Source organism: Leucoraja erinacea, chromosome 35, assembly GCF_028641065.1.
Source record: "Leucoraja erinacea ecotype New England chromosome 35, Leri_hhj_1, whole genome shotgun sequence".
NCBI classification, from domain to species: Eukaryota; Metazoa; Chordata; class Chondrichthyes; order Rajiformes; family Rajidae; genus Leucoraja; species Leucoraja erinaceus.
In genome coordinates, this window is record NC_073411.1 from 510,846 (window position 1) to 528,614 (window position 17,769).

The 17,769-nt window shown below is 46.1% G+C and overlaps 1 protein-coding gene across 1 annotated transcript in view; it reads left to right on the forward strand.

Moving 5' to 3' along the window:
* The window catches only part of LOC129713138 (actin filament-associated protein 1-like 1), a 28,180-nt gene extending 22,356 nt beyond the window's left edge, over positions 1-5,824 (forward strand). The window contains exons 7-8 of the mRNA XM_055661965.1: positions 2,179-2,289; positions 5,701-5,824. Of these exons, the coding sequence (XP_055517940.1) occupies positions 2,179-2,289; positions 5,701-5,727 (138 nt within the window). The 3' untranslated portion in view covers positions 5,728-5,824. The remainder of the gene's footprint in view (positions 1-2,178; positions 2,290-5,700) is intronic.
* Positions 5,825-17,769: the final 11,945 nt, after the last annotated feature.

Below are 17,769 nucleotides of genomic sequence, written 5' to 3' on the forward strand. Positions count from 1 at the left end.
GGTTCTAAGAGTAAATCTAGCAATTATAGACCTGTTAGTTTGACTTCAGTGGTGGGCAAATTAATGGAAAAGATACTTAGAGATAATATATATAAGCATCTGGATAAACAGGGTCTGATTAGGAACAGTCAACATGGATTTGTGCCTGGAAGGTCATGTTTGACTAATCTTCCTGAATTTTTTGAAGAGGTTACTAGGGAAATTGACAAGGGTAAAGCAGTGGATGTTGTCTATATGGACTTACTAAAGGCCTTTGACAAGGTTCCTCATGGAAGGTTGGTTGAGAAGGTTCAACTGTTGGGTATAAATGCAGGAATAGCAAGATGGATTCAACAGTGGCTGAATGGGAGAAGCCAGAGGGTAATGGTGGATGGCTGTTTATCGGGTTGGGTATAAATGCAGGAATAGCAAGATGGATTCAACAGTGGCTGAATGGGAGAAGCCAGAGGGTAATGGTGGATGGCTGTTTATCGGGTTGGAGGCAGGTGACTAGTGGGGTGCCTCAGGGATCTGTGTTGGGTCCTTTGTTGTTTGTCATGTACATCAATGATCTGGATGAAGGTGTGGTAAATTGGATTAGTAAATATGCAGATGATACCAAGATAGGGGGTGTTGTGGATAATGAAGAGGATTTCCAAAGTCTACAGAGTGATTTAGGCCATTTGGAAAAATGGGCTGAAAGATGGCAGATGGAGTTTAATGCTGATAAATATGAGGTGCTACACCTTGGCAGGACAAATTAAAATAGGACGTACATGGTAAATGGTAGGGAATTGAAGGATACAGTTGAACAGAGGGATCTGGGAATAACCGTGCATAGTTCCTTGAAGGTGGAATCTCATATAGATAGGGTGGTAAAGAAAGCTTTTGGTATGCTAGCCTTTATAAATCAGAGCATTGAGTATAGAAGCTGGGATGTAATGTTAAAATTGTACAAGGCATTGGTGAGACCAAATCTGGAGTATGGTGTACAATTTTGGTCGCCTAATTATAGGAAGGATGTCAACAAAATAGAGAGAGTACAGAGGAGATTTACTAGAATGTTGCCTGGGTTTCAACAACTAAGTTACAGAGAAAGGTTGAATAAGTTAGGTCTTTATTCTCTGGAGCGCAGAAGGTTAAGGGGGGACTTGGTAGAGATCTTTAAAATGATGAGAGGTATAGACAGAGTTGATGTGGACAAGCTTTTCCCTTTGAGAATAGGGAAGATTCAAACAAGAGGACATGACTTCAGAATTAAGGGACAGAAGTTTAGGGGAAACATGAGGGGGAACTTCTTTACTCAGAGAGTGGTAGCGGTGTGGAATGAGCTTCCAGTGGAAGTGGTGGAGGCAGGTTCGTTGGTATCATTTAAAAATAAATTGGACAGGCATATGGATGAGAAGGGAATGGAGAGTTATGGTATGAGTGCAGGCAGGTGGGACTAAGGGAAAAAAAGTTGTTCGGCACGGACTTGTAGGGCCGAGATGGCCTGTTTCCGTGCTGTAATTGTTATATGGTTATATGGTTTCATGTGTTTTATGACTGTTGGCAGATCAATTTCACTCCTGGGATAAATAAAGTTCTATCGTAACCTAAGTCACGTCTGAGAGATGTGTCATTTCACTAACGACTGGGCTGCGAGCTGTGTGGGAAGGAACTGTAGACGCTGGTTCACACCACAGATAAACACCAAGTGCTGGTGTCACTCAGCTAGTCTCAGCAGAGAAAAGGAATAAGTGACATTTTGTATCAGACTAGGTCTGAAGAAGGTTCTCGATCTGAAACGTCACCAATTACTTTTCTCCACAGATGCTGCCTGAGCCGCTGAACTACTCAAGCATTTTGTGTCTACATGTTCATAAATAATAGAAGCAGAATTAGGTCTTTCGGCCCATCAAGTCTAGTCCACCATTCAATCATGGCTGATCAACCTCACCATCTCAACCCCATTCTCCTGCCTTCTCCCCATAACCCCTGACACCCGTACTAATCAAGAATCTATCTACAGTATCTCTGCCTTAATAATATCCATTTACCATCTCCATAACCTTCTGTGGCATTGAATTCCACCCTTTGACTGAAGAAATTCCTCCTCATCTCCTTCCTAAAGTAACGGCCTTTAATTCTTTGGGTACAAGATGTCATTGAATGTCAGCCAAACCAGCTGAAATTTGATTATTTCTGATCCTTTGACAGGTTGCGATCGTGAGTCCGATCCTGAGGCGCACGGCATCTGCCAAATGCAGCCTGAGACGGGCACCCTCGGTTCTGGGCGTTGAGAGGGGCAGAGTGCTTCAGAAAACAAAGGTAAGCTTCACCACCCAAACTCTCCCTCGACTACTCTACCTACCATGGGCACACAGAGAGAAAATTCAGGAGGAAGACAGTGGGTGGGGACGCATCGATGGGGGGGGAAACAGAAGCAAATCAAACACTAGGCGATGGTATACAGAACAATGGTGGGCGGCAGGGCAGTGCAGTTGCTGCCTAACGGCACCAGAGACCTGGGTTCCATCCCGACTATGGGTGCTGTCTGTATGGAGTTTGCCCGTAGTCAGGACTGAACCCTGGCGCTGTAAGGCAACAACTCTACCGCTGAGCCACCCATGTTTCTCTTCCCTCTGGAGCTGCCTGACCTGTTGATTGTTTCCAGAATTTCTGTTTCTCTTGAAGTTTTCGATCAATGAGATTTTATCAGTAAATGATCCGAGAAGTCTAGCTTTTCCGAGTTGTCACGCAAACTACTTTCAGATTCTTCCGAGATAATTGTGGTGAGATTTTGATCAATTTGAGAATGTAAACATTAGCTTCTGCGAGCTGATCTTTGCCTCTACAAGACTAAGCCGAGTCTCATTTGTTAGCATTTTGTCTTCTGTTCTGAGAACAGGACAGCACAGGAACAGGCCCTTCAGCTCACAATGCCCATGTCAAACATGACGCCAATTTAAACTAACCTCATCTACATGCTTGCGATCCATATGCCTCCATTCCCTGCATATCCATGTGCCTATCTATCTTCAATATCACTATTGAATCAGCCTCCACCACACTCCTGGCAGTGCATTCCAGGCATCCACCACCCTCTGTGCGACCATAAAATTGCCCCGCTCATCTCCTTTAAACATTGCCCCTCTCACCTTAAACCTATGCCCTTTAGTGTTTGACATTCACACGCTGGGAAAAGGTTCTAACTACCCTATCTACGCCTCTCACAATTTGCTATATATTTCTATAAGGGCTTCCCTCAACCGTTGACGCTGCAGAGAAAATAATCCAAGTTTGTTCAACCTCTCCCTGAATCTAATACCCTCTAATCCAATCATCATTCATAAACCATCGCTGCAGCCTATCAAAGCCTCCACTCCCTTCATGTAATGGGCGACCATATCTGCCCACAATACTAGATGCAGCAGGAGCAAAGTTCAATAAAGCTGCATCATGACTTCCTGATTCTTGCACTCAATGCCCTGTGTAATGAAGGCACGGTGGAACAGCCGTAGAGTTGCTCCTTACAACGTCAGAGACCCAGGTTCAATCCTTTCTACCGATGCTGTCTGTACGGAGTTTGTACCTTCTCCTGATGACCATGTGGGTTGTCTCCGGGTGCTCCGGTTCCCTCCCACACTCCAAAGATGCACAGGTTTGTAGGTTAATTGACTTCTATAAATTGTAAATTGTCCCTAGTGGGTGCAAGTGTATGGTCAGCATAGACTCGGTGGCCTGAAGGGCCTGTTTCCATGCTGTATCTAAAGCCTAAAGGCAAGCATACCATATACCTTCTCTACCAGCTTTTGTTTACAAGGCTGTGCGATCGTCAACCGTCAAAGAACATAATCTGGCTGACACTTCAACTCAAGGTATGGCCACAGTGTGGGGCCACTGGCACCAGAGGGCAGTAGTGAGACACGTCTGCATGGCAAAGGGCAGCAGGCACAAGCTTGGCTGTCAGATGGCATCAGCAAACGTGAGGTATTGTTCAAGGGGCAATGCTGGATGCAGCTGCTCCCAGAGAGGCTACGTGGCCAGGGAATGGTGCATGGTCAGGGCTGCATGGTTACAGAAAGGTGCATGGTCAGGGCTGCATGGTCAGGGAATGATGCATGGTCAGGGCTGCATGGTCAGGGAATGATGCATGGTCAGGGCTGCATGGTTACAGAAAGGTGCATGGTCAGGGCTGCATGGTTACAGAATGGTGCATGGTCAGGGCTGCATGGTTGCAGAAAGGTGCATGGTCAGGGCTGCATGGTCAGGGAATGATGCATGGTCAGGGCTGCATGGTTACAGAATGGTGCATGGTCAGGGAATGGTGCTGAGGGAGTGTTGTACTGTCAGCGGCAGGACTAAGGGTCCTCTCCCTGTCAGGGGGCTATTAGTAAGGATCCTGTCCCGTGTCAGTGGGGGGAGGGTGGGCAGTATTGTGGCTGCGTACAGTCAAGGTATGGATATTTGGATCTGCCCTGCGAATGATGCACAGCGTACACCCCAGCATCCCGCCCAATGTCGCTTCCTCCCCTTGCATGTTCACATTTTCACACATTTTCACAACTGTGCCAGTGAACCCCCCCCCCCCCCCCCCCCCCCCCCCCCCCCCCCCCCACTTAGACGGGGTGGGCAGTCAGAGTCTTTACCCCATGGTGGAAATGTCAAATACCAGGGGACAATGATTCACAGAGAGGGGATTTCTGAGGCAAGTGTCTATGACACGGGGAGTGGACACACTCGCTGCCAGTGGAGCTGGTAGCAGATACATCAGTGATAGTGATGCACCTGTATTCACACAGGCACATGCACAGGGAGGGAATGGAGGCAGATAGGATGACATTGACATCATGGTCAACACAGACATTGTGGACTGAAGGGCCTGTCCCTGTGCTGTACTGGTCTATATTCTATATTCATCCATGCATTAAACAGTGACTGCCAGTCATTCACAAGTCGGAACAGAATTTGGAAAATATTGAATATGCAATATATTTATATAGAACACAGAACAGTACAGTACAAAAAAACAGGCCTTTCGGCCCACAATGTCTGTGCTGAACATGATGCTAACACCATTTTATTATCTGCCTCTGTATAATCCATATCATTCCTTACATATCAATGTGCCTATGCAAAAATCTCTCAAATGCCACTGTTGTATCTGCCTCCACCACCACACCTGGCAACGCTTTCACACACCCACCTTTGTGTGAAGTTACCTGCCCCTCTCATCTTAAAGCTATGCCCTCTGATATTTGATGTTTCCATCGTGGGGGGGAAAGGTTCTGACTTTCTACTATAAAAAACATAGAACATAGGTGCAGGAGTAGGCCATTCGGCCCTTCGAGCCAGCATCGCCGTTCAGTATGATCATCCAAAATCAGTACCCCGATATCCCTCGATTCCGTTAGCCCTAGGAGCTAAATCTAACTCTACCTGGGCCTCTCATAATTGTATACAGGTGCGCGTCTCCCACGGTTTCAGGATGTGCCCATCAGCTCACCCGCAGGTGTGTTGCCCAAATGTCCAGTCATGCCAAGCCTAATGATCACCTGACATAGCCAAAGGTAGACAAAAATGCTGGAGAAACTCAGCGGATGAGGCAGCAACTATGGAGCGAAGGAATAGGTGACATTTTGGGTCGAGACCCTTCTTCAGACTGATGTGGAGATGGGGGGGATGCGGGAATTCTGCAGTTCTTTCTTAAACACCTGACATAGCCGTGTTATTTTACAGGAATGGGAGATGAAGTCCTCAGTGTAAAGGACATGGAAAGGGATGTCCGAGTCTTCAGCCAGGAGTGATCTCGTGGAGTGTGGACACGCTGCTCCGTGAGACTCTGCGCTCTCAGTGGTGCAATCGCCACGTGGATCCTGCATCAACACCGACTCTCTCCTGCCTGCCCGTCCCGCCAACAGGGCCAATCCCATGGCTCGCCTGGGTTTCCTGTTGGAATCTGTGACCTGAACCTCACGTGCAGTGGCTCGAATGCAGCGGCCCGGGGCTTACTGTAATCTCAGCACGGGAGAGGGGGGGGCCACACAATCCCACACAGCTCGTTACACTGCAGACCCACCACCCCACACAACACATCCCACCACTGATCCACCACCCCACACAACTCATAAGCTGTACGAGCAGAATTAGTGCATTCATCCCATCAGGTCTACTCCTCCATTCAATCATAGCTGATCTATCTCTGTCAACCCCATTCTCCTGCCTTCTCCCCATAACCCCTGACACCGTTACTAATGAAGAATCTGTTATTCTCCACCTTAAAGATATCCAGTGACTTGGCCCAACTGAACAATGTCCATTGGCGCGGCTCATCCCACCACTGACCTGCCATCAGAGGAGTTGGGGAGGGGAGGGGGTTGGGGGTGGGGATGGGGTTGTTGGGGGAAGAAGAACAACCCGGTACTGGGGGGGAAGGAGTCCGTTATTGCAAGGGTTTACTTTCTTGACCCGAAACGTCACCCATTCCTTCTCTCCAGAGACGTTGCCTGTCCCGCTGAGTTACTCCAGCACTTTGTATCTATCTTCACTTTAAACTAGCATCTGCAGTTCCTTCCTACTGTACTTGTGTCTGTCTTAAAGCCTCTTAATCACCACGATCGTATCTGCCTCCTCCACCACCCCCTGGCAGCGTGTTTGAGACACCCACCTGTGTTTAAAAAAAAATTGCCCCACACAGTTCATTGAAACTTTCCCCCCATTATGTTAAACCCACATCCTCTAGTCTATGACATTTCCTCCATGGGAAAAGTTTCTGACTGTCTACCCTATCTATGCCTCTCATCATTTTATATACTTCTGTCAGGTCTTCCCTGACTCTTGTATTTGATGTGTAGGCAGTGATAAAAAGCAAGGTACCATACCCCTTCTATACCACCCTATCCCCTACTGGTACCACATTAGGGAAGGTGTACTCGTGCACCCCCCTGCACCTCAGTGCTACCCAGGGTCCTCCCACCTACATTCCAAGAGAACCAAGAGTGGTATGTACCGAAAACGGAACAATGACATTCTTACTTGCAACAGCATAACAGTTGTTTAAACACAGTAGTGTTATATACTGTAACACGATAAACAAAAGGCCAAAGTCCCAGTTTGTAGTTCAACATTTAGTTGATGTTTGCAGTATTCACTAGCCTGATGGTTGTGGTGAGGCAGTTAATCTTGAACCTGGAGATCACATTTTTCTGGCCACTGTGCCTTCTTCCCGATGGCAGGGATGAGAGTGGCCATGGTGGGTCTGTGATGAAGCTGGCTGCCTTTTTGAGGCAGTGCCTCCTATAGATCCCTTTGATGGTGGGGAGGTCAGTACCCGTGATGGACCAGGCAGTGTTCACCACTTTTTGCAAACTTGGGCATTCAAGTTGCTGCACCAGCCCGTGATGAGACCTGTCAATGTGATCTCTACTGTACACCTGTAGAGGTAAAACATGGTATTCGGCTGCATACTGAATCTCCCCAATCTTACAAGAATGTTCTTACATTTGACCTTCCGCAGTGCAGCACCTCACACTTGTCCAGATAAAGCACAACCTGCCATTGATTGCTCCACATTTCTAATGGGTGTATATCCAGCTGAGCCTTTTGGCTGCCTTTCTCACGACCCACACACCACCAGTCCTTGTCAACAAACCTCTCAATCAGCCCATCTCCATTTTCATCCAAGTTACTTATATGTATCACACACCACACAGGTGCCAGTGCTGATCACTGCAGTACACCACTGACCTCCACTCAGAAGTACACTCATCCACCACTACACTCTGACCAAGCTGATATTGAATCCAAACTAGCAGGTCACTGTGGGTCCCATGTGCCTTAATCTTGTGGATCAGCCAACCGTTAGTTTATTGCCACGTGTACCAAGGTAGTGAAAAGCTTTTGTTGCTTGCTAACCTGACACCGTGAGGGACCCTGTCTTACTAAAGCGTTACTAAAGGCCATACAGACAACACCCACAGCCCTACCTTTATCAATCATCCTCACAACCTCCTCAAAAACTCAATGACCTTTGTAAGAGAAGGCCATTCCCAGCATATTGTCTATTGTCTAAGCCCATGCTTCTTGCAGATGTAAGTCAATCCTATCACTAAGAATTTATTTAAGAAGGAACTGCGGATGCTGGAAAATCAAAGGTAGACAAAAGAGCGAATGAAATAGGCAACGTTGCCTATTTCCTTCGCTCCATATATGCTGCTGCACGCCCTGAGTTTCTCCAGCACTTTTGTCTACCTATCACTAAGAATACTATCCATTGATCACATTGAATGGCGGTGCTGGCTTGAAGGGCCGAATGACCTACTCCTGCATCTATTGTCTATTGTCAATAGCTTCCCTCCAATTTATGTAAGGCTCACTGGTCTATCATTTCCTGGATTATCCATATCGCCTTTCTTAAACAAAGGAACAACACAGCCTACACACCTTGCCTGTGGGTGGAAGGGATACAGAGATGTCCATCGAGGCCTCTCTTGGGAAAGATCCCCTCAGGCTCTGGGAACATATCCACCTTGGAACCATGTTCTTCAACACACTCAACACCTCCACCTCCTTGGTCTCAACATGGCTGCCCCCCCCCCACCTCTCGTCTCATTATTCATGCCCTTCTCCTGGGCAGGAAGAGGGAGATAAAGAACGTTTAAAAAGGGAATCACAAACTTTCTAAAGCACTTATTAATCACACTGGAGCAAAGTAGCACTGCCTGTAAATATCACTGATAGCACCGCGAATCACATTGAATATCAGAGATCAGTAGCCAATTTTATACATCTTATCTCTGGATTTCACTGTATGTTTATAAATTGTAAATGTCTGTTTTTTTTCATAAAATGATTTGTACCTCATGGTGAGTTGGAGAAATCCATGGTTTGGGGATGAGAGTGTTCCCATACTCTGGTAAATGACTCTGTGCATTCACTCGATCACCATTTTATACACTTCCACTCATGGTTCCATTTAACGTCAAATCGAACTGTTTCAACATAAAATAGTTTTGAATGGAACAAAAGTTACATATAAATACGAAGAAAACAGCCAAAGCTGCAGGGGGAAAATGAGGTGACCGTGGCTGACAAGGGAGGTCAAGGACAGGATGAAACTGAAAGAGAAGGCATATAACATTGCAAAGATTAGTGGGAAGCCAGATGATTGGGAAGCTTTTAAAGAACAACAGAAAGTAACTAAACAGGCAATATGGGGAAAAAAGATGAAATACAAAGGTAAGCTAGTTAATAATATAAAAGAGGATAGCAAGAGTTTCTTCAGTTATATAAAGAGTAAGAAAGAGGTAAGAGTGGACGTTGCACTGCTGGAAAATGATGCAGGTGATAATGGGGAATAAAGAAATGGCGGAGGAGTTTTATAGTATTTTTGCATCAGTCTTCACAGTGGAAGACAACAGCAAGGCACCTGAAATTCAAGAGCGAGGGGGTGGAAGTTAGTGGAGTGGCGAGTACTAAGGAGAAGGTGCTTGGGAAGGTGCATGTCACCTGGACCAGATGGACTGCAACTTAGGCTTCTGCAAGAGGTGGCTTTAGAGATTGTGGAGGTATTGGTTGTGATTCTTCAAGAATCATTAAGAGTCAGGAGTGGTTTCAGAAGATTGGAAAATTGCCAATATTACCTAGAAAACATAGAAGATTATTAAGGGATTGGACACGCTAGATGCAGAAAACATGTTCCCGAATTTGGGGGAGTCCAGAACTAGGGACCACAGTATAAGAATAAGGGGAAGGCCTTTTAGAACTGAGATGAGGAAAAACGTTTTCACACAGAGAGTTGTGAATTTGTGGAATTCTCTGCCTCAGAAGGCAGTGGAGGCCGATTCACTGGATGCATTCAAAAGAGAGTTAGGTTTAGCTCATATGGAGAAGGCAGCAATGGGGTACTGATTGGGGACGATCAGCCATGATCACATTGATTGGTGGTGCTGGCTCGAAGGACTGAATGGCCGACTCCTGCACCTATCGTCTATGTATATATCTATGTAAGGGAGCAAACCAGATTAGTGGGAACTATTGGCCGTAGTCAGACTTCAATGGTTGGTAAGATTTTAGAGTCCATTATAAAAGATGAGGTCACAAAGTACTTAGAGGTTCATGATAAACAGGTCAAAGTCAGTATGGCTTTGTGTAAAGGAGATCTTGCCTTACAAATCTGCTGGAATCCTTTGAAGAAATAAATAGTAGGACAGACAAAGGAGAGTCAGTGGATGTTGTTTACCTAGATTTTCAGAAAGCCTCAGGTCGCATTTGGAATATTGTGAGCAATTTTGGGCACCATATCCGAGGAAGGAAGCGCTGGCTATGGAGAGGTTTACAAGAATGATCCCAGGATTGAGTGGGTTAACATGTGATGAGTGTTTGACGGCACTGGGCCTGCACTCGCTGGAGTTTAGAAGAATAAGGGGGGACCTCATTGAAATGTACAGAATAGTGAAACACTTGGACAGAGTGGATGTGGAGAGGATGTTTCCACTAATGAGAGAGCCTAGGACTCAGTATTAGAGGACGTTCCTTTAGGAAGGTGATGAGGAAGAATTTCTTTACGCAGGTGGTGCATCTGTGGAATTCTTTGCCACAGAAGGCTGTGGAGGCCAGGTCAGTGGATATTTTTAAGGCAGAGATAGATTCTTGATTAGTACAGGTGTCAGGGGTTATGGGGAGAAGGCAGGAGAATGGGGTTAGGAGAGAGAGATAGATCAGCCAATATTGAATGGCGTAGACTTGATGGGCCGAATGGCCTAATCCTGCTCCTATCACATGAATTTAAAGCAAGTGTGAGAGATCCAGTGAACGAGCCTGGTGAATTAACAACAGGAAATATAGAAAGGGCAGATATGTGTTGTATCTTCCTTCACTGTGGAGGATAATGCACGTATCCCTAAAACAGGTGAGCAAATCTTAAATAACAGGGCAGCACAGTGGCACAGCTGGTAGAGTTACTGCCTCACAGCGCCAGAGACCCAGGTTCAATTCTGATCTTGGATGCTATCTGTGTGGAATTTGAAAACTCCATCTGTGTCCATGTGGGTTTCCTCCAGGTGCTCCGGTTTCCACTCACATTCCAAAGATGTGTGAGTTTGAAGGTTAATTGGCCTCTTTAAATTGCCTGGTATGTGTAGGAAATGGATGAGAAAGTAGGATAATACTGAACTAGTGTGAACAGTGATTGATAATCAACATGGATTCGGTGGGCCGAAGGGCCTGTTTCCATGCTGTATCTCTAAACTAAACTTGAACATCCCAATCACAAGCTCCAATGGTCCCTTATTGTCACGTGTACCGAGGTACACTAAAATTTGATTTACCATACAGTCATACCAAAAAAAAGCAACAAGATACGAAATTCCATAGAGATTAAACATAAACAGCAACCATAACGGCTTGTGAGAATCCCCAGGGCATACAGCATAAGCAGAGACCCACAGCCATCAGTTCAATGTCCGGGCCACACACCGTGATGTGACCAGAATTGCACCGACCGCTGTCACTTTCTATGCAGTCCCCGCCTGCCCGAAAAATCAGAAAGCCGCCCACCCTCGCACTAGACTCTGGGATGTCGTCATGGCACCATGTGCCCACAGACACCAAGATCACTGCACTCACGGCACTCCCTCCGAGTCCTCACTAGCGCAGGCAGCACGTCCATCTTGTTTTTCAGTGACCTCACATTCCTCATTGTGATGGAAGGCGAATAAATGTTACCTTCTTTCCTCCTTTTCTCCCGCAGTCAGGGCGATCGAATCATCCGCAGTCGGGGCGATCGAAGCTCCCACAGCAGGGCGATCGAGGCTCCCGAGATTGGGGCGATCAAAACTCCTGTGGTTGGATCTCCCGAATTTGTTTCCTAGCAAAGGGACCGGCAGCTCCATGATGTTAGGCCGCAGAGCGGACGGAGATGCGATACGGAAAAAGTTGCAACTCCGTCGGGGGAGGAGATAAAAAAGTTTCCCCCAAACCCCGCCCCCCTACAAAATACAAAAACTACAGACACACTAAAACACCAATAAAACAGACTAAAAACAACAAAGGAAGAAAGGGAAGGCTGTTGGCAAAGGATAAAGAAGGAGAAATTCACCAAGCTAAAGGCAGGCACGTTGCTGGGACCTGCCCGTCTTTCAAAACTGGCGCAATTCCAGGAGTTGCAAGAAGATTGAAAAGCAACCACTGTGATTGTTGAAAGAGGGAGGGATGCACATGACAAGGAGCTATAGACCAGGTCACAGCTGGGGTTGGCAAGATGCCAGTCCACAAACAAAGAGAAGTAACTAATCATTTAGGAAAGTGAATATAATCAAACCTAGTCAAACATGGTTATATGAAAGGTAAATCATGTTTGACAAATTTGCTTGATTTCTTCTAGAATTTTGTGAGTTTCTATAAGATCCCCCCTCAATCTCCTAAATTCTAGCCAGTACAAGCCGAGTCTATCCAGTCTTTCTTCATATGAAAGTCCTGACATCCCAGAGAAGGTTCACCAGACTGATTCCTGGGATGTCAGGACTTTCATATGAAGAAAGACTGGATAGACTCAGCTGGTACTCGCTAGAATTTAGGAGATTGAGGGGGGATCTTGTAGAAACTTACAAAATTCTTAAGGGGTTGGACAGGCTAGATGCAGGACGATTGTTCCCGAAGTTGGGGAAGTCCAGGACAAGGGGTCACATTTTGAGGATAGAGGGGAAATCCTTTAGGACCGAGATGAGAAAAACATTTTTCACACAGAGAGTGGTGAATCTCTGGAATTCTCTGCCACAGAAGGTAGTTGAGGCCAGTTCATTGGCTGTATTTAAGAGGGAGTTAGATGTGGCCCTTGTGGCTAAGGGGATCAGGGGGTATGGAGAGAAGGCAGGTACAGGATACTGTTGGATGATCAGCCTGAATGGCCTACTCCTGCACCTATTTTCTATGTTTCTATGAGACGGGAAGAATTGATGGAGGGATCTAGTGAAGCGAAGTTGCTAGATTTACAAAATACAAGGTGCCACAGAAGAGACAGGTGCTTACATTAAAAGATATGCTATCAAAGGAAGTGAGTTAGCATGGACTGAAGAATGGCCCTTTAGAAAGTCAAGTCTTGTTAGCTGCAGCATCATAGGTACATAGACTCAGATAATACACTTTAGACTTTAGAGATACAGAGTGGAAACAGGCCCTTTGGCTCACCGTCTGCACCCCATACACGAGTTCTATCCTACACTAAACACAAATTCTACAAGGCAATGTAAAGAAAAAGACCAGTTGGTCGGCTCAAGAACGGTGGCACAATGGTAGAGTTGCTGCCTTACAGCGATACAGCGCCGGAGATCAGGGTTCGATCCTGGCTATGGGTGCTGTCTGAACGTAGATTGTACATTCTCCCCATGACCTGCGTGGGTTTTGGTTAATTGGTTAACCTACATACCTGTATGTCTTTGGAGTGTGGGAGGAAACCGAAGATCCGAAGATCTTGGAGAAAACCTATGCAGGCCACGAGGAGAGCGTAATACTCCATTTAGACAGCACCTGTAGTCAGGATCGAACTCGGGTCTCCACCACTGTATTCGCTGTAAGGCAGCAACTCTACCGCTGCGCCACCATGCCGCCCTGTACTGCATCTGTAGAGGTTTGTCCTGTAGAGTATTCAGTGACGTTGAATCTCTTTAAATTTTCAAAAAAACTTGAGGCACTGCCACTGTTTTCACCATTTTCAGGATTGTAACTGGGTGCTGGGCCCAGGACAAGTCACACATGATTACACGCCCAGGATAAAAGTGAAGGTGACTCTCTCCACCACAGACCCACCAACAAATACTGGCACGTGCGCTCCCAACTTCCCCTTTCTGAAGTGAACTATTAGTTCCTTGGCAATGTTGCCATTGAGCGAGTGGTTGTTGCTGAGCTACCACACATCCATGTGTCCCGTCTCCTATATGCTGAGTCCTCACCACCTGTGATTTGGCCAACAACAGTGTTGTCGTCGGTGAATCTACGCTGTGTTCAGCCACACTGTTATACACCAGGGAGCTAAGCACCCAGGCATGAGATTCATCTGCATTGATGGCCGGAGAGGAGATGTTTAAGAAAGAACTGCAGATGCTGGAAAAATCGAAGGTAGACAAAAATGCTGGAGAAACCCCCCGCCCCCCCACATCAGTCTGAAGAAGGGTCTTGAACCGAAACGTCACCTATTCCTCCGCTCCATAGATGCTGCCTGACCCGCTGAGTTTCTTAATGGGTAGTTTACACCCCAGCTGTATGAACCAAGATAGGCCACGTCTGCTAAATGCAATGGGCTGACGTGTAGTACACAACGGAGAGTTTCAACCATTCCGACGTGGGTGTTTCAATCTCCCCGACGGGAGGGTTTAGGAGATTTGATCGCCCTGACTGCGGATGGTTCGACAGCTCCAACCGTTTTATTTTATGTGGCTGTGTGTCTTGTTGCTTTTCACTTAGTCTGGCTGTATGGTAACTCAAATTTCACTCTACCTTAATTGGTACATGTGACAATAAACAGACCTTGAAACCTCATCCTTGATAATGGATTCTAAAATCTTACCAACCACCAAAGTCATACAATCCGGCCGATAGTGATCACAATTCTGCTTCGCTCCCTTCTTGTGCTGCTGGAGTAATATTGGCAAGTTTCCAATCATCTGAAACCGCTCCTGTCTCTAGTGATTTTTGAAATATCACTGTCAATGCCTCCACAATCTCTGAAAGCCATCTCTATCAGAGCCCTAGGGTGCAGTTTGGTCCAGGTAACATCCACCTTCAGCCCTTTCAGCTTCCCAAGCACCTTCTCCCTAGTAATAGCCATTCTGCTAACCACCACCCCCAACTCTCTTAAATTGCAGACAATTGCAAGTGTCTTCCACTGAGATGTTGTTACTGATCATCACTGATTGAGGTCTGCCAATGAGGAAGTCAAGGATCCGTTTGCAAGGCACCGAGGCTCAGGTCTTTGAGCTTGGTGAGGAGGTTGGAGGGGATGACAGCAGAGAATTGTGTACGCAGCCGAGACCATCACACAAACCAACCTCCTTTCCATTCCCCTCCCTTCCATTGACTCCATCTACACTTCACACTACCTCGGCAAGGTCACCAGCATAATCACGGACGAGTCTTACACCTCTCATTCCCTCGTCTCCCCTCACCCATCAGGTAAGAAGTAGAAAAGTGCGAAAAAGTACTTCGGAATTTGGGGATAGTTTCTTCCCAGCTGTTATCAGGCAACTGACCCATCCTATCCAAAACCAGAGAGCTGCCCTGAGCTACTATCTACCTCATTGGAGACCGTCGGACTATCTTTAGTGGGACTTTACTGGTCATTCCATTTCTCGGGTATCTGTACACTGTGGACGGCTCAATTGTAATCATGCTAACTAGCTAGCATGCAACAAAAAGCTTTTCACTGTATCACGGTATGCATGACAATAGACTAAACTAATAGTGTTGAACACCACGCTGTCGTGGATGACAGCAGCCTGGCATATGCTCCTGTTCAGATGGTCCAGTGCAGAGAGCCAGTGGGATAGATAGCTGTTGGAGTTGTAATTAATGGGTCCATTTGGTGCCAGAGGGATGTAACTAGTGAAGTACTCCAAGGATCAGTTCTTAACTGATTATTATTTACATTAATGATGATTAATGAATCCGAGTTTCACCGTCCCTTCATTGGTACACATGACAATAGACTAACCTTTGAACAATTACTCACATTAATGAGGTGAATGAGTGAATGAAATGGAAGGTTTCCAAGTTTGCTGATGATATGAAATTAGATGAGGGCGCCTGTTGTGATGAGGACAAGGAGATTCTGCAATGGGACATAGATAGATGGAGTGATTGGGTGAAAACCTGGCAAATGGAGTTTGTTCAAGTTGAAGTTTGTATTTATTGTCACATGCACCAGTTAAGGTACAGTGATATTTGAGTTACCATACGGCCATACTAAGTGAAAAGCAACAATGCACACAGTCACATAAAATAAAATGTAACATAAACATCCACCATAGTGGAATCAACATTCCTCACTGTGATGGAAGGCAATAAAGTTCGGCCATCTTCCTCCATTGTTCCCCCGTGGTCGGGGCCGAACCCTCCGCACTTGTCGCTGCCGGTCCGATGTTCAGACCCTCGAGTGGGGATGATCGAAACTCCGGCGTCGGGACGGATCGGAACACTCCGTGGCATTGAGCTCCCGAGTTGGCCATTTCTTACCGCGACTTCACGGTGTTAAAGGTCCACAGGCCTTGCGGTCGGAGCATTTTCGCTGGCGATCCTCGGCAAAGGATTGCAGGCTCCGAGATGGTAAGTGGGCCTAAACGTGGGCAAGTGTGAGATCATACAATTTGAGAAGAGGAAGCAAAAGGCAGATTCCTATCTTATTGGAGAGAGAGTACAAATAGAGTCATAGAATCATGAGAGGAATAGATCGGGCAGATGCACAGTCTCTCGCCCAGGGTAGGTGAATTGAGGACCAGAGGACACAGGTTTAAGGTGAAGGGGGAAAGATTTAATAGGAATTTGAGGGGTAACCTTTTCACACATAATGTGGTGGGTGTATGGAACAAGCTGCCAGAGGAGGTAGTTGAGGGAGGGACTATCCCAACATTTAAGAAACAGTCAAGTAGGTACATGGTTAGGACAGGTTTGGAGGGATATGGACCAAATGCGGGCAGGTGGGACTAGTGTAGCTGGGACATGTTGGCTGGTGTGGGCAAGTTGGGCCGAAGGGCCTGTTTCCACACTTTCACTCTATAATCATACAGTGTGGAAACCGGCTCTTTGGCCCACACTGACCAACATGTCCATCAACTCTTGTCCTAACTGCCTGCATTTGGCCCATATCCCTCTAAACTTATCCTATCCATGTACCTGCCTAAATGTTTCTTAAACATTGCGAAATTACCCATCTCATCGACCTCCTCCTGCAGTTTCTTTAATATATTCACCACCCTTTGTGTAAAAAGCTTGTGTAAAGTTACCCCTCACCATTCTATTAAATCTTTCCCCCACCTAAAATCTATGTCCTCTGGTTCCCGATTCTCCTACACTGGGAAAAAGACTGCATTTACCTGATCCATTCCGCTCATTATTTGGTACATCTCCATAAGATCACCCTCTCATCCTCATGTGCTCCAAGGAATAGAGTCCTAACCTGCTCAACCTCTCCTGTAGCTCAGACCCTCGAGTCCGGGCAACATCCTCGTAAATCTACTTCGCACAGCTTTCCCGCTTGACAACATCTTTCCTATTACAAGGTGACCAAAACTGAACACATTATTCTAAATATGGTCTCACCAATGTCTTACTATATCTGTAACATATCATCCCAACTTCTACACTTCTTATATGCAAATGGTTGAAGTTCAGAGTGATCTCAGTAATCTAGCGCATGCATCACAGAAAGTTGGCAGACAGGTTCAGCGGGTAGTTAAGAAGATGACGAACATCTTGGCCTTTGTTGAAAAGGGGATGGATTTTAACAAGGAGGTTATGTTACAGTGTACCGAGTGTTGGTGAGGCCATGGCTGGAATATTACCTACAGGTTTGCTCTCCTTACCGAAAAAGGAATAGCGTTGGAGGCAGTCAGTCCAAAGCAGATCCTACAGGATAACACCTGCGATGATAGTCAAGTCGTCAAGTCAAGTCAAGTTTATTTGTCACATACACATACGAGATGTGCAGTGAAATGAAAGTGGCAATACTCGCGGACCTTTGTGCAAAAGACAAACAACAAAACAACCAAACAAATTATAAACACAATCATAACACACATATTCTTTTACATAATAAATAAT